We start from the raw sequence: 26,861 nt of genomic DNA, 5'->3' as shown, positions 1-26,861 counted from the left end.
CGCCAGCCCGCCGCGTCCGGATCGCGCCGGCTGCGCGGGGCCGCTGGCTGCACACGCCCCGGGAGGCTGGGGCGGTGGAGCGAGTAGAGTCCGCGCCCGGAGCCCGGGACGAGGAGGAGTCGGATCTTCGCCGCTGTCGCCGCCGCCCGCGCCCGGCTGGGTAGGTGAAGCCCGAGGTTGCCTGTCCGCCGTTCCCTGGCGGGCCGGGAGAGGAGAAGCGAAACTTTCCGGCGCTTCCCTCCGCTGTCCCCGGGCCGTCTGCGGCGCGGGGAGGTGTTGTCGTCGCGGGCGGCGGCCGACGCCATGTTGGGGTCTGTGAGAAACGGGGCGCTCCCGGCCGCTCCCCGCGCGCTGGGGCTGCCCCGCCGACGCCGGGGGCGAGTCGCGCCCGCCCGCAGGACACCGCCGCCTGCGCCCGTGGGCTCGGGGGCTGTCCCCAGGGTCCGCGGACCGGGGGCCGGGGACGCGCGGCGGCGCCGGGGGTGTCCCGAGGTCGGGCGAGAAGTTGCGAGGCGTGAGGATTGGGGTCCCGTTCGCGGCCAGTGGAGTCTCAGGGCCCCAACGTCTTTCCCAAAAGTTTGCGGGGTCTGGGCATTAGGGACGTTGTAAGTTGAACAGCATATTTTTATGTGACTTGGGGCAAAAAAAAAAATGGCACCGCAGAGTTTGCTCTGATGGAAGCGTTGGCTCTAACACGTTTATTTAGAGTCTTTTAAAGTTGTATGGTCTTCGGCCGAGTTTATTTTTGCTTTTTTAAAATTTTACCGAGGGCCGAGAGCTTGCTGCTCATGTTGCTTGAATTCCCTTGTGTGTTCTTGCATTATCGCAGTAACTCGTGAGTGTGCGGTGGAAATGGTAGTATTAAGGTTACAGATAACTAAGCCTTTTTGTAATTCAGACTCACAAAGTATGTAAGTTGATAAATACCTTCTTTGTTGGGTTTAGTACGTTACAGAAGAGACTTAATAAAGACAGACTTAGGAACTTCGATAGACTTAAAGGCATGTGTCTGAAGGTGAAGTAATCTGGACATTACGAAGTTTTTTTTCCCTTCCTTTGGTGCGAGCCTGCCATGTTTGGAGCATTTACCTTTTTTCCTGTACTGTAGTAGCTCACGGGGTCCTCGGGTTAATTCAGTATTAACGAAGGCTTCTATTTTTAATCTCTTCGGGTCCTGACAGCACTGGAGGTGAATGGTATTAAGTTTCTCTACTTAATTGGAAAGCACATGCTATCGCCTCAAAAAATAAAACTGGTATACTAACCCAAGGCATCAAAAAGGATTCAGCCTCAATTACCCCAGTCAGTGGATGTAAATTGATGTGTTTTAATAAAGGCATCTTAGCTTTAAAATTCTGTTAAATGAACTGAAGGGGCTCTGAACCACAAATAGGATAAACCCTAAAACATGTCTTGGAGAATTTCTCTTCTTATCCTAGAGGTAATAATAGAGCGTCTGCTCAGATTTGGCTGCTAATTTCCTTAGTTCTTAAGTCCTTTTTGTTTTGTTTCATTGTCAAGTAAACACCATTGTACACATTGTTTTTCTGGATGAAGAGTTAACCTAGGAATGAGGTGACTTAACTAACTTCATAAATCTTGCAGCCAAACTGGTATTTAACTGAGGTCTTTATGACTCTGAAGCCTTCCTGTTTTTCCTATAGCATTAACTTTGTAGCATACGTAACACCTGTGGTGGAGCAAACTCTGTCCACCTTGTTTCCTCTGTCTTTGCTGCTCTTTCTGATTTTAGCTCCTCTGCGTACTTGTTTTCCTAGAGAGCTGATTTACAAGGGTTTTTGTAGTGAAATTTTCACGTGAGCCTATACTTTAAAACCTTCTCTGTGCTGTTCTCCTTACCCCACCCTCTTTCTCTCCCCAAGAATAATTCACTTATCTCATTGCAGTCTAGTAAATACTACACTGATCTGTCATGGTACCTCCTTAACTACAGGCATTGCATGGAGTCTGATTTGCTGCTTCATCCCCAGTGTGCAGAGTACATAGCAGATGCTCAGGAAAGGTTTGAATGGACGAGGACACATCTGTTCCTTGTAAATACACTTCATGAATTTCTTATTAAATTGCCCTTTCCAGGGGTGCCTGGGTGGCACAGTTGGTTAAGCATCCAACTCTTGGTTTTGGCTCAGGTCGTGATCTCAGGGTTGTGAGATGGAGTCCCATGTGGGGCTCGGCACTCAGAGCAGAGTGCGCTTGAGATTCCCTCCCCTTCTGCCCCTCCCTGCCCTGCTGGCTCAGGAGCTCTCGCACATGCTCTCTCTCTCTCTCAAATCTTTAAAATAAAATAAATCGCCCTTTCCGTGGGCATAGAAGTTAAATCTTCTCTAATACTTTTTTCTTTCTTTTTTTTTGAGAATTTGTCTTGTTAACTCAAATTTTGACCTGGGGATACAGAACTTGAATTTTTATGAAATTTCCAAGTAGATAATGGTATAATCAACAAAGAAACAGTGTGTCACCAAAAGAATAATAATCATAATTTTAAAGTGTCATTGAATTTATTTGTACTAGGTGGAAATAGAGGTAATTCCTTATGATAAATTTGAAGGTCGTGTTTACACATTTAAGCTCTTTGATAGAGCAACTCTCATTTCTCTGTCAATTATTGTTTTGTCAGAATTATCTTAGGACTTTGGTTTAGAATGCCTTACTTAATGGAAAGCATATAAAAATTGCTTTTCTGTTGATAAGCTTATCTTTGAGAACAGCTTTGTGTGCCAGGTGCATGCTTAGTAGCAGTGTTCTTGTTGGATTAACTGAATATAAGTATACTTTGCTGTGTCAGGTTGCAAACCTCTCTAGGTAAAGGTGTTTACTAATTCTGTAATGAAATTATAGAATTTGGAGTTAATTCCCTGCCCCCCCAAATAACTTTCCCTCCAATCCATAAATCACAAACTGGTGTGCCCAATTTGTGAGGTCCTAGGAAGGAAGAGAAGGCATTCGAGTAGCTGCTGTGCTAGAGAAAGCAGGTTGCAGTAGGGTGGACTGGAACAAACAAACCTGTATCCATAGCTCTGCTCGTTACTGGATTGTGACTCTAGAACAGGTTGCTTCATTTCTCTAAGCTTCACAGGACTCATTTGTGAAATGGACACAAATATTTGCCTCAAAGTGTTGTGAGGATTTACTAAAATGTTTGTGGAATTGCCTGGTGCCTGATACTCAGTAAGTTATATTAGCAAATGAACAAAGTGGTTGTCATTTACATTGAATCATAGAATTTAGAAGGAGACAACTTGGGCGTCTGGGTGGCTCAGTTGGTTAAGTGACTGCCTTCGGCTCAAGTCATGATCCTGGAATCCCAGGATGGAGTCCCGCATCGAGCAGGGAGCCTGCTTCTCCCTCTGACCCTCCCCCTCCTTGTGCTCTCCCTCTCTCTCATTCTCTCTCTCAAATTAAAAAAAAAAAAATCTTTTTAAAAAAAAAAAAGCAACTTTTAGAGGCACCTGGGTGGCACAGTTGGTTGAGCATTTGACTTTGGTTTTGGCTTGGGTCTGATCTCCAGGTGGTGGGATTGAGCCCAAGTGGGGCTCCAAGCTCAGCATGGAGTCAGCTTGAGATTCTCTCTCCCTCTGCTCCTCCTGCTCGTTTGTGCTCTCTTTCAAATAAATAAATCTTAAAAAAAAAAAAAAGGAAGTAGCTGTTAGAAATATGTAGTTTAGTTCTTAACCTTGGCCACACATTAGAATTCCCTGAGGAACTTCTTAAAAATACGGATGCCTGAATTCCACCCTAGAACCAAGTCAGAATTACTGGGTGTGGGGTCAAGGCATAGGTAGTTTTGTCTGTGTATGTGTGTGGGTTTTTTTTAAGCACCTATGATTTTAATGTGTAGTCAAGGTTGAGAATCATTGATATCCCATCTCCTTACTCTTAATTTTGTGGTTGAATAAAGTACAGAGAGAGGTTAAGTGCCCCCCAAATTCCTGTCAGACTACAAAGGATGTATCTGAGTCAGAGAAAAGTGAAGTATGTACAGGTTAAAGTAACAGTTACATTCATTTCAGACCAGAAAGGTGGGCTACATTTGTAAATAACTACAGTTGACTTACTCTAGTGACCTTTACTACCACTCTACATCAGCAACCTACACGGATGACCGAGTTATTTAACCTTGTCATCATTTTGAACTACCTCAAGTCTTAAACTCCCCAGAGGTGGTGATTCAAGAGCCCGTGTGTGTTTTCCATCATACCTGATGAACCAGCTTTTTGTCCTCATTGTCACCTCCCAGGCTGTTAATTTTCTACCTTCTTTTGGGTGCTGAACCTTGTAGTTCATATTCTGTGAACTCACTAGCACCTCATATTCCTCTCCTTGACCTTTGCTGTATATAACTGGTCAATTCTCAACTTGTAAATACCACCGTTTCCTTTTTCTGCCCAGCACTTCTGAAGAAAGTTACAGCTTTGGTGACTATTGAATATTTGTTTTCCAGCTGCCTGTGTACTAGTTGATTTCTAATCCTTTTCTCATCCCAAAGTTGACTCATTTTCTCTGTTGTGTTTTCAGTCTCAGATTGTTAACCCCAATTTTGAGACGCTTGATTCTTAGAGATGAACTTGCTTCCTTCTAAAATGATTAAGATTTTGTGATGTGAATTTTCTATTTTCTTCTTCACATTAACTTTTTCATCTTTTTTTCTTTCCATTTTTTAAGTGGAACTATACTTAATTCTTTATGCTTGTTTCATTTAAACAATAGTTGGAATTTTTTAAAAACTTAGTTTTTTCATATTTTTATCAATTGTAATTTTGCATTTGTTTTTTACACTTATATTTTTCTACATGTTCTTCTTTACATCTTGTTACTTAAGCAGTAAGTGTTCTTTGTCTATGAGAGAATATGTGTTGGCGCCTGGGTGGCTGAGTCCATTAAGGTTAAGCATTTGCCTTTGGTTCAGGTCATGATCCCAGAGTCCTGGGATCGAGTCCACATCAGGCTCCCTGCTCAGCAGGGAGTCTGCTTCTCCCTCTGATCCTCTCCCCCCCCCACCCCCCTCCGTGCTCTCTTTCTCTCTCACTCTCCTTCTCTCTGAAATAAATAAAATCTTAAAAAAGAATATGTATTCATTATAAAATCATTAGGCAATGTAAAAATATTTTACCCTAGTACTTAGAGACACCAGTACTAAATTTTTGGTGTGTATCTTTCCAGACTTTAAAAAAAAAAAAAAAAAAAGGTTTATATTTGCTGTTTAGAAATCTTTATTTAATAAACTGCCTTAACAGTTTTCCACATTAAATATTAATCTCTGTTCTTTCTGTTGAAAAATCCATTATATGGATATGCCATAATTTACTTAACTAGTCTCCTATTGTTATTTCTGGCTTTTCAACATTATTAAGACAGAGCTACAGTGAACTTCTGTATGTGAATAATTTTGTACAATGGTCTAAGTTTTTTTGCATATGTTCTTGGAAATAGAATTTTTGTGTAAACTTTCTAAAGTGCGTCTGTTGCCAACAATGGCATTTAGAAAAGTTGTTCCAGTGTATTCTGTCAAGAATATGAGTGCCCATTTTTCCCACATTTTAGCGAGGTGAATAATACATCATTTTCATTTTTATTTCTTTTATTGGCACTGAGAACCAACATTATTTCATTTACTGGTCATTTTTATTTGTTGTTTTGGAAATTGTTGTTTGTATCTTACCCATTTTTCTTTGGGGATATTTTCCTTTTTTCTTTTAATTACATGGGCCCTTTTATATATTAAAAATGTTGACCCTTTGTCATATGTTACAAATATTTTTCTTTAATGCTTTTTCCCTTCAATGTTGAAGTTTTAAAATTTTATGTGGTAAAATATCTTTTAAGACATTTGGCTTTTTCGTGGTATATATAATCATTCCTCTCTATGCCTAGAAATTTAGATTCTATTTTTCACTATTAAAGTTAATGCCAGAGGGAAAACTTTATGCACAGCATATGTGCCCCCTCCCCCTGACCCCCACAAGAGTTTCCTTCTCAGGATAAATTTCTGTGGTTAAAAATTCCAGGGTCAAAGGGCAGTGCTTTCTGAAGCATTTTATTATTATACATTATTATCATTAGTCCTCAGTTTTTCCACGTGTTTCACTGGTGTTGTGACTTGTTGGCACAATAAGGTTTTTTAGTCTCTGAGACTTGTGAGACATGTGAAAGCATGTTGAAAAGGTGCTTTGTGCTCTGTATTCTCCCCCTCTCCTCTCTTGCTTTTCTCTTGCTTTCTAAACGAGGTGTTCCCCAAAGTTCAGTCCTTTGACCTCTTCTGTCTTCAACAGCATCAACCAGCACCTCTACATGTGAATGACTACTCAGTCTTTTTCAGTCCTGGAGCTCCCTGCTCATCCTAGCATTTGTGTTTGTCTGACAGATGTTTGTCTTGTGGACACCCTGAAGGTACTTCAAGATGAGTATGTCCTAAACTGATGTCTTCTCCCTCCTGAAGCAAACCTAGCATCTGCCAATGGCTTATGCTTAGACCTTTGAAGTCATCTTGCACTCACTTTTCACCCATATATTCAGTTGGTTTCTAGATCCTGTCCTCTGTACCTCAGTCTCTCTCTCTTCCCCCTTTTTATTTCTGCTGTCAGTTATTGTGACTCAGGCTTTTGTTACCCTCTGGGTTTTTGTTTTGTTTTGTTTGCCTTCGATCTAACTTCAGTAGTCTCTCCAGTCCATCCTGTGTACTGTTTTTGTGTACTGATTAATATTTTCCTATCTGAAAGCCTCAGTCTTCCTGTTGCCTATATAATAATAAAGTCTAAACTCTTCAGTCTGATGCTTACTTTCCTTTGCAATTTGGCTCTTCTCTATCTTAACCAGATTTCTATTCTACCACTGTACTTTGTCCTGGCCCTACCTCCTCCAGCCTCACCTATTCTCTGAGCAGTGTGTTTGTACACCATCACCCCTCCTTGCCTCCCCCCCTCCCTCCTCGTTGCCTCCCCCTCCCCCAAATAGTTTGACCTACTACTTTTGCTTTAATTTCCAGCTTGAATTTCTAGTCGTTTTAGAGTTGTTTCTAGATGTTCCCCCTGGCCACAATTACCTGCCAAGTAAACACTTTGGCCCTGGGCTTCACTCTTTTTTTTTTTTTAATGTTTTTGGTTTGTTTCTCCTCTGCTCCTTAAACTGAGTGCACAGATTTAAATTAATCATATTCTTTAGTTCATAGCGTACTACATGGGTACCAAACTCTTTGCCTGTCTTTTGTTTTCTTCTTTATCATTTATTCCCATCATTCTCTTTCCTGTAGACACACACCCTAATGTATAACACATGATTTACACAGTTTTATAGTATATAAACTTGATTTATAGCTGTCTTTCTCCTTCACAAAGATTGTTAGTTTTGAGTATTTCTGCCTTTTATTACTACTTGTACAGAGTAAGTGGTCCATAAATGTTTGCTACTACTTCAAATTTATGGAAAATTAATACTGGTTTTACCAGCTTCCCTATTGCTTAGACCAAAAACCTGTGGATTTATTTGAACTTTATTCTTCCACTTCTAGTTAGTCATAGCAATCCTGAACTTGATCGCTATTCTTTCTTTTCCTATTGCAAACTTCACTCTTATCAACTCATCAGAGCACTCCTTCCAAAAGCTTCAGAATGAACTCTTAGGAACCAACAAGATCTGGTCATATTTTTTTTCTCCCCTGTTTCTCTACTAAATGACTCCCTCTAGCCTCTGCTACATCTGTACATGTGACTTTTTTTTTTTTTTTACACCTATTTTCTTGCAGAGCTTTGTGCCTTTACCATTGTTTTGCCTTTTGAGGTTCCACTTTTTGTTCACACCTGTTTCAAGTGTTCAAATGCTACATTCTTCAAGCCATACCTTTGCTCTTCCCTTTTTGCTTACTACTGCTTTGTTACAATTTTTATCACAGTACTTAACTCATTGTGCTTTTTTATTAAAACTTTGTGGTACAGGGACGCCTGGGTGGCTCAGTCGTTAAGCATCTGCTTTCGGCTCAGGTCATGATCCCAGGATCCTGGGATCGAGCCCTGCACTGGGCTCCCTGCTCAGCGGGAAGCCTGCTTCTCCCTCTCCCACTCCCCCTGCTTGTGTTCCCTCTCTTGCTGTGTCTCTGTCAAATAAATTAAAAAACAAAAAAAAAACCTTTGTGGTACATGTCTTAAATCCCAGTGTCTCGTTCATTCTTTTTTCCCGTTGACACAACGCATAAAGCCTTGAAATGTGGTGAGCAGATTGCAACTGCTTTGAAAAATACTAAAGAAAATTTGTTAGGGATGTGATGGAATAACCAGCTCCAGAGTAGCATTTATGAGCTTTACTAGCTTTGCTTTTCAATATTATACAGTGGTTTCTTTACAGCAGTCAGCACTATACAGCTGCCTCTGTATAAAAACTTTTTGAAATGATGCACTTTTTTATCTGAATTTTGTTGGTGGTGAAAACATGCACACATCATCATTTTTTATTTGCTAACTAAACAGCTGTGCTTCTTGGCAAGAGAAGAAATCGTTTTTGTATATTATCATGAGATTGAGATTTTTTTTAAACAGGATCTGCCATGCTCAATACTTAGAATTCATAATTAGATACGAGTTAAATGGACCCAGATATTTGCTTGTAAATTTAAAATCTATAGGTCTAGTGAAGCAGTTGATGTGTAGGGTGTGGTTCCTGTTTTCTGTGAACACTAGTACAGATGTCAAAATGAAGTCTTTGATTTTTGTCAAACTCTAGGTTGAAAAGCTGCTGCCACTTTTAACTGCTGGTCATACTAAGCTCAGTACAGATTGATGGCACATATATACAAGCGTTATTGTAGGTGCTTTGAGGAATACAGTTTTAGGAAAAGATATTCTTGTTTCTAGGAACCTCCAGTCTTTTGGGGGGGAAAAGCAGGTATACACATCTTTATAAAACCTAGAGAACATAAGTACCATAAGGTGGTACAGATAAAATGGTTTGTGGATTTAAAGATGAAACAGTTATCTGGCTGTAAAGCTACTGAACTGACTGCATCATGAGGAATTGGTAAAATTTCAGAATAGCAGGGGAGGGGGCCATATACTGGGCTCAGAGGTAGGTGAGGAAGCTCTGCATATTCCAGGAATAGCATGTAATCTGCTTTGACTGTTAACAAAGAGAACATATAGAAAGAGGTAAAACTGGAAAGATAGACTGGGACAGGCTGGGGTTTGACTGTGAAGGGCTTTGAATGCCAGATTAAGGATTTTAGATTTAATTTGGTCAGCAGGGAACCTTTGGTTTTTGAATAGGGATTACCTGATTACAGTGTAGTTAAAGAATATTAATCTTGGGGCATCCGGGTGGCTCAGTTGGTTGGACATCCAACTCTTGATTTCAATTTTTTTTTTTTTTTAAGATTTATTTATTTGACAGAGACAGCAAGAGAGGGAACACAAGCAGGGGGAGTGGGAGAGGGAGCAGAGCAGGGAGCCTGATGTGAGGCTCGATCCCAGGACCCTGGGATCATGACCTGAGCCAAAGACAGACGATTAACAACTGAGCCACCCAGGTGCCCCTCTTGATTTTGATTTGGGTCATGAGATTGAGCCTTACATCGAGCTCCGCACTGGGCATGGAGCCTGCTTGAGATTCTCTCTCTCCCTCTGCCACTTCCTCCCCTAGCCCATGTGTGGTGTGTGCGCATGTTCTCTCTCTCTCAAAAAAAAAAAAAAATTAATCTTGCCTTGTGTTGTATGCCTTAACTGCTAGTTTAAGTCTGGAAGTCCTGCTTAAAACTTGAGGTCTGTATTCTTCCTCTATCTCCTACCTCTCTAAAAACTTTTTGTAACTCCCAATGTCTCTATTCTGATTTTCCAAATTCTCTAAAATCCTTAACTATGGCTTAGTTTTTATACACCATGGTAAATTTCTGCAGCAAGCCTAACCTATTTGAAATTGCCTTTACTGACACCCTATATCAGTGATAGCTTTACTTTCCACTTCCTTTTAGTATTTGAATGATCACTTTCAGCATTTTTATACTTATTACCATATTTCAGTTTTTTCCTCTTATCAGTGGCTTTCTCTACATAATATGGTTCACATAAGTGAAATATTTCTGTAATATTTCTGAAGGTAGCAAAGTATAATAGAAAAACATGCGTTTTTATAAAAACTAGCTGTGAGACAATGGGATAATTGTTTAACTATACATGACTTAATTTACTCTTTTGTAAAATGTAATTACCACTTAACAAAATTTGGATCATTAAAATAGTAAAATGTGGAAGTGCTTAGCATATGTATAGGTGTTGAGTAAACGTTAGTTTTTTTCTTTTTTCCTTTTCTGGCTAAGCCTGTAGAATAATGCATTTGAGTTTACTCTTCAGTAATAGGCAGATTTGGTGTCTAGGAGAGACTTTTTAAAAAATTACTAGGGCTTCTCTCTAAATGTTCAAAATTTTGCTCAGTTCTCTCAATCCAGCTTTGTATGAGTTTAAATTTAAAATATAAATGCTTGTCCCTTTTTTTCTTATCTAAAACAGGAACTTTTTTTTTTTAAATCACTACTAATTTCTACAATATATGTTGTGGAAGGGGTGTTGAAGATGATGGTATAGGAACTCCCCTCCTCCCATGGACACACTGAATCTACAGCTACCTATGGAACAATTTCCTCTGAAGAAGACCCGAAAACTAGCTGAACTCCTTCACAACAAACAGTGAAAGGGCCACACTGAGACAGGTAGGAGAGGCAGAGATGCAGTCTTGCCAAAACCCCACCCATTGTGGCAATGCACAGTTGGGATGGATCTCACAAATGGAGCTACTCCTTTAGGAGCTAGGGGTCTCTGCCCTGATAAAGTAGTGGTCATAAAGATGCTCACTGAACTTAGGAAAAGAATGAACATAGTGAGAACTTCAACAGAGATAGGAAAATAAAGTACCCAACAAACTCACAGAGCTGAAGAATAAAGTAACTGAACTGAGTAATACACCAGAGGCATTCAACAGCAGACTAGATGAAGCAAAAGAAAGGACCAGTAATCTAGAAGTCAGGGCAGTGTAACTCACCCAAATAGCAGCAAAAACAAAAAAGAATTTTAAAAAATGAAGACAGCTTAAGGGACCTATGGGACAACATCAAGCAGAATAACATTTGCACTATAGGGGTCCCAGAAGGAGAAGAGAGAAAGAAAGGGGCAGAAAACTTATCTGAAGACAAAATGGCTGAAAACTTTCCTAACTTGGAAAGGAAACAGACATCCAGATCCAGGAAGCCCATAGAGTTCTAAATAAGATGAACCCCAAAGATCCACACCAAGACAAATAAGATGAACCCCCAAAGATCCACACCAAGACATTATAATTAAAATGTCAAAAATTAAAGAGAGCATCTTAAAAGCAGCAAGAGAAAAAACCAATGGTAACAAGATATGGCATATTTTTCAGCAGAAACTTTGCAGGCCTTGCGGTGCCTGGGTAACTCAGTCAGTTAAGCGTCTGCCTTTGGCTCAGGTCATGATCCCAGGGTCCTGGGATCAAGCCCCACATCGGGCTCCCTCCTCAGTGGGGAGTCTGCTTCTCCCTTTGCCTGCCGCTCCCCCTACTTGTGTGCTCTCTGTCAGATAAATAAAATCTTAAAAAAAAATAACTTTGCAGGCCAGAAGGAAATGTGGCACAATGTATTCCAAGTGCCGAAAGGTAGTAACTTCCAACTAAGAATATTTTACGTGGCAAGGTTATCATTCAGAATTGAAGAAGAGGTAAAGAGTTTTCCCAGACAAAAGCTGAAGGAGTTGGTCACCAGTAAACCAGTCTTACAGAAATGTTTAAGGGACTTCTTTAAGCTGAAAATAAAGGGCATTAATTAATAACAAGATAACACTGGAAAATATAAATCTCACTGGTAAAGGTAAATATATAGTAAAGATAATGGATAAATTATTTATAAAGCTAATATGAAGGTTAAAAGATAAAAGTAATTTTAAGAAAACCTGTAACTACAATAATCAGTTAAGGGATACACAAAATAAAAAGTGACATCAAAAACAAAACATGGTGTAAAAGTATAGAGTTTTAAGAATACATTTAAACTTACGTTGATATCAAGTCAAAATAGACTTTTTATATATAGGATGTTAAATGTAAGCCTCATGGTAATGACAAAGCAAAAACCTCTTGTAGATATGCAAAACATAGTAAGAAAGAAATCTAAGCGTAACTCTGAAGAAAGTGTTAACCACAAGGGAAGAAAGCAAGAGAAGAAAGGAACCGAGAAGAAGAACAAACAGCCAGAAATCAATAATTACTTTAAATGTAAAAGGACTAAATTCGCCAATCAAGAGACAGTGGTTGAATAAACAACCACCAAAAAAGACCCATCTATACGTTACCTACAAGAGACTCAACCTCAGATGTAAAGACACACACAGACAGAAAGTGAAGAGATGTGAAAAGATGTTTCATGCAAATAGAACCCAAAGAAAGCTGGGGTAGCTCTACCTGTATCAGACAAACTAGACTTTTAAAAAAGACTGTAGTAAAAGACAAAGATAGGCATAGGCATTATATAATAAGGGGGTCAATCCAACGAGGATTATAACATTTGCATGTATTTATGCACCCAACATAGGAGCACCTAAATAGTGTTTGCTTTACATAACAGACCTAAAGGGAGAAATTGACAGCAGTATGGTAATAGTAAGGGACTTTAATGCCCCACTTACTTACATCACCCAAATAGGAAATCAATAAGGAAACATTAAACTAGATGGACTTAATAGATACATACAGAACATTCCATCCAAAAGCAGCAGAATACATATTCTTCTCAAATGCACATGGATCCATTCTCCAAGATAGATCATATGTTACCCCACAGAACAAGTCTCAACAAACTTAAGAAAATTGAAATCAGGGGCACCTGGGTGGCTCATTCAGAATTGAAGGAGAGATAAAGTGTTTCCCCAGACAAACAAAAGCTGAAGGAGTTGGTCACCAGTAAATCAGTCTTACAGAAATGTTTAAGGGACTTCTTTAAGCTGAAAATAAAGGGCATTAATAACAAGATAACATTGGAAGATATAAATGAGACAGAGGAACACATCGCAAATGGAAGAATAGGACAAAATCACAGCAAGAGGCCTAACTGAAATGGAGATAAGTAATATGCCTGATGGAGAATGTAAAGTACTGATCAGGGGCGCCTGGGTGGCTCAGTCGGTTAAATGGCTGCCTTCGGCTCAGGTCATGATTCTGGGGTCCTGGCATCGTGCCCCACGTCTGGCTCCCTGCTCAACGGAGAGCTTGCTTCTCCTTCTCCCTCTGCCTGCCACTCTGCCTACTTGTGCTCTCTCTCTGTCAAATAAATAAATAAAATCTTAAAAAAAAAAAGGAAATTGAAATCATACCAAGCATCTTTTTTGACCATAGTGGTATGAAACTAGAAATCAATTACAAGAAGAAAACTAGAAAAATCACAAATATTTGGAGGTTAAACAACATGCTACTTAACAATAGTGCGTCAATGAAGAAATCAATGGAGAAATTAAAAAAAAAAAAAAATACTTTTGGTGCACCTGGGTGGCTCAGTTGGTTAAGCACCCAGCTCTTGATCTCAGTTCAGGTCTTGATCTCAGGGTTGTGAGTTCAAGCCCGACTCTGGGCTCCACACTGGGTGTGGAACGTACTTAAATAAATTTTTTAAAAATTTTTTGAAAATACTTTGGGACAAATGAAAATGGAAATACAATTTGCCAAAGTCTATGGGAGGCAGCAAAAACAGTTCTAGGAGGGAAATTCATAGCATTGTAGGCCTACCTTAAGAAACAAGAAAGATCTCAAATAATCTGACTTTACACCTAAAAGAAAGAAAAAGAACAAAGCCAAAGTTAGCTTAGTTATTATATATAGCTATAGCTATATATAATATAGCTAATATGTTATATGTCAATTATACCTCAATTAACAAAAGAATACATGTTGTGTAGTTGGTTTGTTTTAGTGGCAGAAATCCTATTGGAAAGGGGAGGACAAAACTTTGTCTCTTCTTATTGATGGAATAAGTAAAATTTACTGAAATTACAAATTTAATTTGACAAATTTCAGAGTATTTCTTTGCTTTATCATCCTAATATTTTATTGGAAGTCTTACCTAGAATTTCCTGATTATTATTATTATGTTATTGTTATTATGCTTACTAAACTATAGAACTTTTGAAAATGAGAATGGTCCTGTCCTTTGCATATGTGGTAGGCACACAGAATAATTGTTCATTTGACTTACCTGTATTAGGGAGGAGAAGTTTGCTTTAATACTTTCACATTTGTCCAGGGAGGATGTATCTCTGATAGTTTGTTGCTGTTTTTTTTTTCCTCTTCTTACTTTTGTCTCTCCCTTTTACGTCTTCTGTGGTCTCAATTCAGCAGTAACAACAGATTTTAAAATCTTGATTGATATTAAAGACATAGTCAAAATTTTGATTTAAAATTAATTTGTAGGCAAGTCAGCCTTGCAGTAAACCAGAAACATGGCCCAACTACAGTCAGAGTTTAGTATTTTAAAGACAGAAGGTGCTTTAGAGATTATTTAAGGGGGAGGCTGCTGCTGCCCCCCCCCCCCCCCCAGCAGTTAGGTAATTTGTATGAAATCTCTTATTTCAGTGCCTGAGCTGAGATTAGAATCCAGGTCTTTTGGTTCATAGTTTATTGATTTTTCCAACTATAATGCATAGTTGAATACTGATGTTCACTGATACCAGATGTCATGGGTACATGTAAGAAATTCATTAGATGATTTTTTTATTTTAAACTCAACTGCAAAGATAAGTTTTCATTTTCAGTAAGAACTGGGCCATAGTATCCTGTGACAGTTGAGCTCTCTTCTCCATTGTAAATAGTATTCTGTCTCTTTTTTAGAAGAGTTTTTGCCTCTTCTAGTGTTATAATTTTAACAGGTGGTAGACACTCCACTGAAGAACATATTCAGAAAAAAGATGTTACCAAAAGACTAGGGTGGAGCTCAGACAATTCAAATGCAGTTCTTGTCTACAGTTGTGAAGGAGATAACTTGAAACTTTGGATTGTTTAATTTTTTTAATTGGTATACAAATCTGGCTTTATAAAAGTTTAAGTTTTTTTTTTTTTAATTCTTTTGCCATGGATTCTTACATTTTTAGCTATGAAATAGCACTGCCAAACACTATTTGCTGGAAAAGAAGACAAAGGAGAAGTCATTTGGAAAATTGGGAATTTATAGAGTTCTGTGAAACGGCCAGACATGGGGAGAAAAGACAGAAATATTAGTAGTTTTCTTATTAATACTAGTAACTAATTAGAAAATATAATGGGGAAAGATTAGATTCAGAATAGCAACAAAAAGTATGAAATACCTGGGAAGCTACTAAAGAAATGTTTAGGGGTGCCTGGGTGGCTCAGTTGGTTAAGCATCCGACTCTTGATTTCAGCTCACATCATAACCTCAGGGTTGTGAGATCGAGCCCCATGTCAGGCTAGATTAGATTCTCTTTCTCATCCTTTCCTCCACTCCTCCCTTAAAAAAAAAAATGTGTACTAATCTTGTGAGAAGAAACCTACAAAATTATTGGGCCACAAGATCTGAAACCTGGAAAGAGATACTATCAACCTAAGAACAATAAAAACTTAAGAAGATGTTGGGGCGCCTGTCTGGCTCGGTCAGTGGAGCATGGAACTCTTGATCTTGGGGTTTTGAGTTTGAGCCTCATATTGAGTGTAGAGATTGCTTAAAAATAAAATCTTTAAAAAAAAAAAAAACTTAGGAAGATGTTAATTTATTCTCAATGTATGGGTGTAGTATGAGTTCCATAAAAATTTTAGTGGATTTTGTTCTTTATTTATTGTAATTGAAAAATAGTTCTAAACATTAGCTGCATATTAGAATTACTTGGGGAGCTTTAAAATATTCCAGTGTCCAGGGGCACCTGGGTAACTCAGTCGGTTAAGCGTCCAGCTCTTGGTTTTGGCTCAGGTCTTGATCTCAGAGTCCTGAGATCAAACCCCATGTTGGGCTCCCTGCTTCCCTCTGCCCCTCCTCCCCACTGATGTTCTCTTTCTTTCCCTTTCTCTCTCTCTCTAAAATAAATATATCTTTTAAAAATTAAAAATTAAATATTCCAGTTTCCAGCCATGCCTTCCATTCCCCAGACTAACAAAATCAGAGTATTTTATTTTGGGGGAGGGACCTAGGGATCAGTATTTCTGTAACCCTTTATGTTTATCATCAGAGTCCATTGGCTTCCATTTTGGTTTTTGAGTTTCTATTTTAAGCAGTTCAAATTATTTGTAGTAATTGATATTTTGTAACTTATTTCTTAGAGATCTGTAAAACAAAAAGGAAAATTACTAAAAAATAGAATAAAATTCATTCTAGCTTGCAGTTACATCTGGCTTCATAGGATATATATAAATCTACAATACCGGATCTTAATGACCTTGCTTTTCTATATTTTGAAGCAGTTCACTATTTCAATGTCCTAAGAATTATTTAACCAAAAAGAAAAAAATGGAAGAGTAATGCAATTGCCTAGAAGGATGATACAAGGATGAAATCAATCATCACTATTGAACCATCTTTCAGTTTTATTATGGCATTGCCCAAAGTACTGCATCATCTTTCAAAAAGATACAAAAACTATTTGTTTGTTTGTTTGTTGTTTTAAGCCTTCATTTAACATATTTGAGAATTTAGATTTTTTTTTATTCTACATTTTCCATCTTTAGCTGCAAAGAAAAAAATCAGAAAAGGTAGACTTTTTTTTTTTTAAAGATTTATTTATTTGAGAGAGCGAGAATGAGAGAGAGTACATGAGAGGGGGGAGGGTCAGAGGGAGAAGCAGGCTCCTCGCTGAGCAGGGAGCCCGATGCGGGACTCGATCCTGGGACTCCAGGATCATGACCCGAGCCGAAGGCAGACGCTTAACCGACCAAGCCACCCAGGTGTCCCAAAAGGTAGACATTTCAGAACTACCAGACAAGTCAGAAGATGAGTTTAAAGAAACAGCAACACTTAAACCAATAATTTTGGTGAGTCATTATAAGTGAAATCTCAGACTGAGTGTTCAGATGATATTCTAGATGAGTTTTCTCAAACTCAGAATCATTAAACAGTACTCCTAAAGACGGAAATGAATATATTACAGATTCATGCATGATAGCTTATAAGCAATGTTGCATTCAAAGGATGCTGGTTTTTTGGATATATATACCTTCAATAATAGAGAAATGTGGAATAAGAAATTTACTATGTTTAATTTTTTATAAAGATCATTCTTAAAATCATTTTAAAACTACTTTATTTCTATAAATTAGTCATAAAATGGCTTAAAATATTAAAAATAGTATTTTGGACTCAGTAAATTGGGATGGCTATTTTTTCTGGTATACTGAAAGTTAAAGCTCTCCTGTGGTTCCAATGTACAGCTAAGGTTGAGAACCACTGTTCTAAGTAGACTTCATCTGGACAAATAAACAGAGATTAAGACTTTTTTAAAAGGTTAAGTAATGGGGATAGCCTAGACTAGTCCTACGAGTGGTACTCACATAAGAATTAGAAAACAGGTTAATAGATTTGACCGAACAGCCCAGAAGCAGGTATCAGAATATATAAAAGTTTAATATAAAGAGAGTGTTGTAAATCTGTAGATTAGATTAATACCATTAATAAGTGCTATCACTTATTTACTACTTGCTGAACATTTTTATATGCATTATCATTTAATCGTCTTCCTGACATCACTGTTGCTATTATTATTCACATTTACCAGGAAAACTGAGGTCACACAGTATTTGGTGATTCTGAAGCAGTTGGTTAGCTCTTTTAGAATGCAGATATTTAAAAAGAAAAAAAAAAGAATTTTTACCTATGTCAATAAATTTCAGGTGGATAAAAGAATTAAATGTAAAAAAGTTCATATCCTAAATATAGACAATAAATACAGGTATACCCTACCCCACTTTTTGAACTTTGCATTACACAACTCACTTTTATGAAAGACCTACATTAGTACCTGTTTTCGCTAGCTGAAAGAAACCCAAAGAACATTTTTTACTTTTATGGAAAAAGGTGAAATAAGTGAAGATAGTTGGCTGTTTGGGGGCGCCTGGGTGGCTCAGTCAGTAGAGCATGCGACTCTTGATCTTGGGGTTGTGAGTTCGAGCCCCACCTTGGGTGTAGAGATTACTTAAAAATATATATAAAAAAAAGAAAACAGTGTTTGTTTTGCAGCGAGCCATTATAGAGGCAGTACATAACCTGGGCAGCAAGAGTGGCACCACCGAGCTCCTTTCCTGGAACTCAGCATCTCCACATCAAGCCGCCATAGTTTTGAACTGTGTCTTTGATAAATCATCTGTGTTTTATCTTGATTTATTTTTGTATATCTGTTAACAGGATGTGTCCTAAGGAATCAGAAAAGCCTAAAGTGGGGGGTTTTTCGATATGGGAACACTCAAAAATTTTTCCATGTAAATTAATGGGAATTGCTTTTTTGCTTTAAGCCTTTTCGGCTTACAAAAGGTTTCCTAGGAATGCTCTACTTTGAGATAGCTGAGGAAGCCTGTAGGTGTATCTGATACCTGGATAAGGAGAGCTTAGGAGTGATGGAAGAAAAATCACAAAGGAATGTATCGGTAAGTTTAACTGCTTAAGAGATAAAACTGCCCCTATGTCAAACTCCATAAAATTACTGCTTAATATACTAGGAAAAGCAAAGAAATAAACAGTTTTTAGCCTTTATGTGTAAAACACTGTCATACAAATTAATAACCCCTAAATATACAAGCTTAGAAATACAGGTGGTTAATAAGCACATTAGAAAGTGGTGGCCTTGGGGCGCCTGGGTGGCTCAGTTGTTAAGCGTCTGCTTTCAGCTCAGGTCTTGATCCCAGGGTCCTGGGATCGGGCCCGCGTCGAGCTCCCTGCTCGACAGGAAGCCTGCTTCTCCCTCTCCCACTCCCCCTGCTTGTGTTCCTGCTCTCGCTGTGCGTCTCTCTGTCAAATAAATAAATAATAAATAAATAAAAGAAAGTGGTGGCCTTCAGTAGGTAGCTATGAAATAAAAAATTTAATTGAACTAAAAGTACTGTATTGTCTTTGCTGTCTTAAGGCCTTTGTCTGTAATATTAGTTCTTTTGTATGGCTGACTCCCCATCCTTTAAGACTCCGTGTATAGCACCATCTCAGTGAGGCCTTTTTGAACTACTCAGTAAATGAGTTTTTCCCTGTATCTTGACACCCTGTGGATTTCCTTCATTGCACTTCACCTTTCAGAATCACCTGTTTACTTATCTTCTGTCTTTCTCTTTCAGTAGACTCTATGCTCTAAGAGGAAAAGAATGTGAATGCCATCTAAAAAGCATTCAATAAATGTTGGATAAATAAAGTAAATGAATAAAATGAGATACCATTTTTGAAATCTTACCTTGTTACTGACATTTTTAAAGAAAAATATGTGAGACAAAATGGGACAGTCATTGTGCTGCTTGGTAAATTGGTGTTACCTTTCAGAATGGAAATTTTGACTCTCTTAGCAGGAGTCTTAAACTAATTCATGTCTTTTGACCCAGTAATTTTACTTCTTGGAAACTGTTCTAAAGAAGTCATCTCGGGGCACCTGGGTGGCTCAGTCTTTAGGCGTCTGCCTTCAGCTCAGGTCATGATCCCAGGGTCCTGGGATCGAGCCCGGCATCGGGCTCCTGCTTGTCGGGAAGCCTGCTTCTCCCTCTCCCACTCCCTCTGCTTGTGTTCCCTCCCTCGCTGTGTCTCTGTCAAATAAATAAATAAAACCTTAAAAAAAATAAAAAAAGTCATCTCTGCCAGGAGATGCAGAAGCTTTCTTTCTAGCTCTTCTTATAGTCACTGGTATTCCTTCCTAAGAAAAGTAGACAAATTTAATTGGGCCTTGTCTTACAGTTGTCTTCTGCTTCCTTTTTCTGTGCCCTTTAATGAGTAATTATGCAAAGGACTCCTTGGCTAGGCTGAGTAATCTTTAATATTCTCACAAAAGTCTTTAAGAGTTCTTACTGCTTGGGGCACCTCAGTGTGCTGGTGGTAAATTTGGATTTGGGCTTTGGGGGAAGGCAGAGGCCCTGTTGAAGTCCTGAGCCAAAGTGTAGTACCCTAATCCAGTTTACCAAAGAAACCTGGCTTTGGGGTATCTAGCAGTAATCCAGCTAAAAGTGGTACTTTGATTTCCCTTTTGGTAATTTCCCCCCATTCTCCCATTCTCTGTGCTGTTCCTGCTGGACACCCAACTATATCGGGCGCACACGCGTGCGTGTGTGTATAAGGCGTTTGTGTATTCCTGGGGTTTTTTTTAGCTCAGTGCTTTCCTTCTTCATGTCAGACACATACAGAAAATATTTTAGGACCAACAGGGATAATGGAAAGGTTTTAAGTTCTTCATGCTCATTGTTTTTCCAGTATAGGTCATAATCCATTAGTGAAATCAATCAAGTGGGCTGCGACTATCATTAAAATAAATGAAGATAATAGAATACATTATTTATAGTTGAAAGAATTATATGAGTATGTATTTATAACCTTGCAGTACTTTTTATGTGGGTCACTGTCAAACTTTGAAAGCTGTTTTGTTCTATCCAAGTACCAATTAATGATGCCTAAGCTTCTCTTTTGTTGCATCATTCTTAAGTGGGGCAAGATTTATGAAAAGAGATTCAGGCTTAGTATATTGCAAAATTTGAAGAATGAAACATTCAAGAGACTGGCTAAATAAATCATGATGACCTGTCATTTCAGGTTAGTTGCTCAAGTTAGTATTCTCTTTCTTTTTTCTTCTTTGTAGGTTTTGCAGTGAAGGTCCAAAGGTTAGCAATAGCTTTCTCAGTTCTTGTAGAGTCAGTGGAGCCGTAAGATAAGGAATGTGCCATAATATACCGGGAACAGCACCGAGAAATCAGATTGGAGCCTCAGTTCTGTGACAGCCTTGGGCAGAGTACTTAACTTCTTTTTATCTGTTTACTCATCTATAAAATGGAGCTAATAGTGCATATCTATTTAAGGTTGCTGTGAATAGAATATACAGTATTGCATTCAGAGTGCTCAGCTGGTTGCTGGACTCCCAATGAGTAGAATTACTTCCAGGCTGTTTTGCCTTGAACATTATTGAATCTCTTTCTTTGTGCCTTAGTTTCTCCTTCAGCTCATGTTTCAGCTAATATTATTAGATGCTGCTTTGGAATATGTAAAAACTAATTACTGCACAGGAATTTGAGACTGTTAAAATCAGAAGATACTGTGAAAAGTATGCACAAATTTAGATGGTATTAATTCCAGTAGTAGCAGTCATAGGAAACTGTTTGCATTGTATATAACTGTATGTCCAAAGCAGTAGAATCTGCAGTTAATTTAGATGGGAATAAATAGGTACTTTCAGTTCTCTAAAAGTGCCAACTTTCTGCCTTAGGACCTTTGCACTTAACTCCTTTTGCTTGAAATATACCTCTCTATCTCCACACCTCATGTCTGTCTGTCTGGTTCCTCCTTATCAGCTGAAATCATACCACTTTAGAAAGGCCTTCCTTGACCATCCAGTCTGAATAGCTTCCTGGTTGGTTTTTTAAAAATCACTTTAATCATAACATTGATTTACAAGCTGGTTCTCAATTTTGTTTTCTGTTTCACTCCTCACCCAACTAGGATGTAAGCCTTAAGGAGCAGGGACTTTGTGTTGTATATTTTTTTTTTTCTCCTGCACTTAGATCAGTGCCTAACAAAATAAATATTTGTTGAATGTTTAAAGATAGTGTAAAGTATGAAAAATTATCCATAATTGTACTTCTTAGAGATAAATAACAATTATTGATAATTATGGTATATAGTTTTCTAATTTTATTTTCTGTGTGTGTGCTTACATATTTACAAGTGTCTATGATTATACGTTTATACCTTTCATTGAGTCTACAGATGAACATGTTTTACTATATTTTGTATCTCTGAAATTGGGATGTCATATAATTAGGGGTGCTGCCATGATGTATTTGGCAGCATTTTTCATTTTCAGTGGCACATAAAATGAAGATGTGTCTTAAAATCTGTAGCATCTTAAATTTGATGAAACGCAGTATATATTTGAAACAAATGAGATCGTGTTCAGCTCTTTCCCCACCTAAATATCTTGAACATTTTCCAGTATCACTGTTTAGATCTATCACATTATTAACAGATATCTAGCATATTATTATGGGTGTATCATAAATTGTTCGACCAGTTCCTCTTGGTGGACATTTGGAGCTTTTCCAGTTTTGTGTGTATGTTACGAACAGTGCTGTGTTGGATATCCTTGCACATATCTTGATGCACTCTGGAATTTCTTTTGATAAAATCCCTAGATCAGTGAATACACATTTTCTATAGTGTATGAGGGTGCCTGTTTCCCTATATCCTCAGTAGTACTGCATCTTAGGAAATTTTTACAATTTTTATTAATCTGATAAGTGAAAAAATACCCTAATGTTGTATCATCATTTCTTTAATTATGCATGAGATTGAGCCTCTTTTCATGTTTATGAGCTGTTTTTATTTCCTCTTCTGTGATGTGCTGTGAATGGGACAATAAACCTTTAATTGGCTGGCACATTTGCTGTAATTAGAAAAGAAGTCATCACAGTTTGGAACCATGCATTATATAATTTCTTGGGAACAACTTTCAGGGCAGAGCCTACCCTTGTGGAGAGCAAGAGGGCTTTTATAAGGACCCAGGACTAGGGGAGACAAATTCAGGAATAATCAGAACCTTTACAGTGGAGGCCAAGAAGGGGTACAGTATCATCAGTTTATGAGCCGAATACTGGAATTTAGACTATGCTGTTAGACTTTAAATGTTCCTCTTCTCTTTACTATGACTTGGTTGTGGTAGTATTAGGTTAGTAGATCTGAAATAGGGCACAACTCAAGGACTTGAGTGAAGTCACTATTGGATCTAGAGATTAAATCTATGATCATTTAAGAGTAGATTAATCGAGTTGTTTGCACAATACCAAAATGTTCTTGTCAACATTTTTGATCACCTTTGCTGTGCCGGAGGGTGTCAGTTTCAAAGATAGGTATCAGATGGTCTCTGTCTTTTAGGTTCCATTGCAGCCTTTAAAGAACACAGATTTCAATCCTTTGGTAAGAATGAAGCCAGAAGGTACGTGGAATGTAAAGAGCACAGAGAGAGGTGTTTAGTCTAAAAGAGTTTGAGGGAGACTTCTGGCTTCAATATGATAACCTAAACTGAGTCCTGAAGGATCAGAAAGAGTTAGCTCTGAGTAGTAAGTAGTAAAGGATACAACAGCATGAGAGAAGGCATGCATGGATGAAATGGACTATAAGTAGTAGAGTTTTCTTAGAACATAAAGTTTGAGGTAAAGAGTGACTAATGAGTCTGGGAAGGTAAGCAAGAACCAGATCATGGGGGCGCCTGGGTGGTTCACTCCCCTTCAGCTCAGGTCATGATCCAAGTGTCCTGGGATCTAGTTCCGCATCTGGCTCTCTGTTCAGCAGGGAGCCTGTTTCTCCCTCTGCTTGTGCGCGCAGCTCCCCCTCACTCTATCTCCCTCTCTAATTCTGTGTTAAGTAAATAAATTAAATCTTTAAAAAAAAAAACAACAACAACAAAGAACCAGATAATAAACAGCCTTGTATGCTATGCTAAAAATTCTGCATTTTGTAGATCAGGGGGAGTTCTTTTGAATAATGACACGGTGAGATTTGCATTTGAAAAATCACTGCCTGAAGATTGATTTAGGGGGTAAGACCAAAGGCAAGGAGACAGTTCTGGTAATCCAGGTGAGAGGATTAAGGCTTTAGCTCAATGGGAATAGCTTACCAGAAAAATCATTAACTTCTCTTGGTCTTTACGGAATTTCACCCTCTTCTTTAGAATCCCTCTGAGGTTAAATTTCCTGGAACTGAGATTATTATTTTGCAGAGGGGACTTATATTCAGTGTCCAGTTGTTTATTCCTTTATGTCTGTAAGAAGTTTATACTTTCATAGATACCTACTTAACGAGTATAGTTCTGTATGGAGATGGTTAATAAGTGTTTTTGATGATTACAAAAAGTAGGAGATGTTAACCCTTTTGGTATGCTTGGTGATTATCTTGGAGGGAAACAATTTTGGAGCATTTTGCTTTTGAGTAAAAGTAAGGATTTATTAGATTAAATTTAGGTTATATAATTTTTAATTTATGAATTTATAATTTCTGTGTGCTAATTTCTTTCTTTTTTTTTTTTAAGGCTACTAGCAAAAGATGGTGGATCGCTTGGCAAACAGTGAAGCAAATACTAGACGTATAAATATAGTAGAAAATTGTTTTGGAGCAGCTGGTCAACCCTTAACTATACCTGGAAGGGTTCTTATTGGAGAAGGAGTATTGACTAAGTTGTGCAGAAAGAAGCCCAAAGCAAGGCAGTTTTTCTTATTTAATGATATTCTTGTATATGGCAATATTGTCATCCAGAAGAAAAAATATAACAAACAGCATATCATTCCCCTGGAAAATGTGACTATTGATTCCATCAAAGATGAGGGAGACTTGAGAAATGGATGGCTTATTAAGACACCAACTAAATCATTTGCAGTTTATGCTGCCACTGCCACTGAGAAATCTGAATGGATGAATCACATAAATAAATGTGTTACTGATTTACTCTCCAAAAGTGGGAAGACACCCAGTAATGAACATGCTGCTGTCTGGGTTCCTGACTCTGAGGCAACTATATGTATGCGTTGCCAGAAAGCAAAATTCACACCTGTTAATCGTCGTCACCATTGCCGCAAATGTGGTTTTGTTGTCTGTGGGCCCTGCTCTGAAAAGAGATTTCTTCTTCCAAGCCAGTCCTCTAAGCCTGTGCGGATTTGTGACTTCTGCTATGACCTGCTTTCTACGGGGGACCTGGCCACGTGCCAGCCTACTAGATCGGACTCCTACAGTCAGTCATTGAAGTCTCCTTTAAATGATGTATCTGATGATGATGATGATGATGATAGCAGTGACTAAGGACATATTTTGAAATATTTAATTGGGTGTGACTACCTGAGAAATCAACCCTGGGGGGAATGTAAAATTCTGAACTTTCTCTCAGTTTTGCTCTAGCCGTGAATTTGCCTGAGAAACTTTTAACCTATGTGCCTCAATATATCCTATAGAAAATAGGTCCTGTCATTGTGTCCTCACCCCCATCCCCACCCAACTCCCCACTCTTCTACAGGGATAGATTATTGGCAAGTATATCAGATAAATGTTGGTTTCTTATTCTTGTTTAATTTTAGATTATTTTGTTGGAAGGTTGGGAAAAGATGTTTATTTAACAGATCATGTACTACATTGTTGTTTACTATATGTTCTGTTAAATGGAAAAACTAAAAGCAAAAAATGATGGGAAAAGGAGTATAATGCGGTTAGCTAATATTATTAGCTTGTTCCTAACCATCCTATCTAATAGTTAAGACACCAGTAACAAAACATGATTTGAAAATACTTTGTTCGGCTGTTTCATATACCAAGTGGTGCCTTATCGTAGTAGCACTGTTAGGTGAAATTAGCCCCTACCTTCTCACTTTTAGTTTATTTTGAAAATACACTGGTGCTCTATGAGGTGATAAAATGAGCATTTATGAATGGGTGTAATTTAAAAATATTTCTCATCTGCCAGCTACAAATAACTAAATTTAGAGCTGCTTCATTCTATAGGAATAAATATTTTTCCATAAAATAGTTGTGATTATATTTTTATGTTTTATAGGTACCAAATTATAATTGTCAAATATATATTTTAAATCTGTAGGTAGGTTTTCATTCTTAAGAATTTGGTTTGAAATTTATCAAATACAGAATTGTCACATTGCATTAGTTTCTACTTATAGTAAAACGTATTTGTAGGTATAAATTCATCTGCTTTAACATTACTTCTAGAATGAAAAATCTTATAAAACCTTTTAAATTAAACAATCTCTTTAAAAAAATCCCATGATAGAGCACAGATCTACTTAGACTGAAGACTTGGAAGAAATAATGTGTAAGAATGGTCAAGACCAGTTAAGTTTGACTAGACTTTATATCGGTGGAAGTATTGTCTATTTCCGTGTGAAACTATCTTGAATTTGCAAATACAGTGTTATATTTTATAAAGTTTTGTAAAGTCCCAAACAATATTTCTATTTTTGTAAAACAATTGTATGTTTAATCTGTTTCTGAAATCCTTTTGCAATCTATAGAAATAGAGTAGCAATTGATCTTTCTAAATTGTGAACTTTACTGAGTCAGTCTAGATTGCTTTTGAGAATTGGTAATTTTTCACTCTTTGCTTTTGAGGCAGCCATTTAGGGTGAAAGTGTATTTATCATATAAAACTTAATGCATTTTGCACTATTCTCTCCATTTGTATGCTGCAAATAACTACAGTCTTTCAAATATGAAAAAATCAGCCTAAAGTTTGTTTTAAATTCCAAACTTTGTTTTTAAACATTTAAATCTGGATGTATTGCGAATGTCATGAGTTTGATTCAATAATGTGATGGAGAATTTTGGGGTTTGGTTAAGGCACTAATTTTACTGTTAAATTGTGAAGGTATCTGAGATATATAGATTTCCCTGTAGGAAATGTGAAGCAAAGACACAACAGTTTTTTTGTTTGTTTTAATATCAGATGGACATTTGTTTCCAAGCAATATATACATATAATTAATCAACATATCTCAAAATGACCATGAAACCTGAGAAGTGCTAATGGAGACTTGCTGGTACATAGGAACCTAGCAAATTCAAGAACCAAGGGGAAATGTTCTGGGATGACATTTGCATTGTCAACGTCTGTTGACTTTGTTTTTACAATAAAAAGTATTTTACAACTTAA

General features: G+C 37.8%; 1 protein-coding gene across 2 annotated transcripts; it reads left to right on the top strand.

Moving 5' to 3' along the window:
- PLEKHF2 (pleckstrin homology and FYVE domain containing 2) lies at positions 1–26,861 on the top strand. 2 transcript variants are annotated; one of them, XM_035011558.1, is made up of 2 exons: positions 1–160; positions 24,243–26,861. In XM_035011558.1, exon 2 carries the CDS (start codon positions 24,257–24,259, stop codon positions 25,004–25,006), a length of 750 nt encoding a protein of 249 aa, XP_034867449.1. In that variant the 5' UTR covers positions 1–160; positions 24,243–24,256; the 3' UTR covers positions 25,007–26,861. The 2 variants fall into 2 exon arrangements, with proteins under 2 accessions (XP_034867449.1, XP_034867450.1); XM_035011559.1 differs by lacking the exon at positions 1–160 and adding an exon at positions 18,464–18,630.

This window comes from Mirounga leonina, unplaced genomic scaffold, assembly GCF_011800145.1.
Source record: "Mirounga leonina isolate KUSES-001 unplaced genomic scaffold, KU_Mleo_1.0 Mir_165, whole genome shotgun sequence".
In the NCBI taxonomy this organism is placed as follows: domain Eukaryota; kingdom Metazoa; phylum Chordata; class Mammalia; order Carnivora; family Phocidae; genus Mirounga; species Mirounga leonina.
This window is presented reverse-complemented; position numbering and strand designations above follow the sequence as displayed.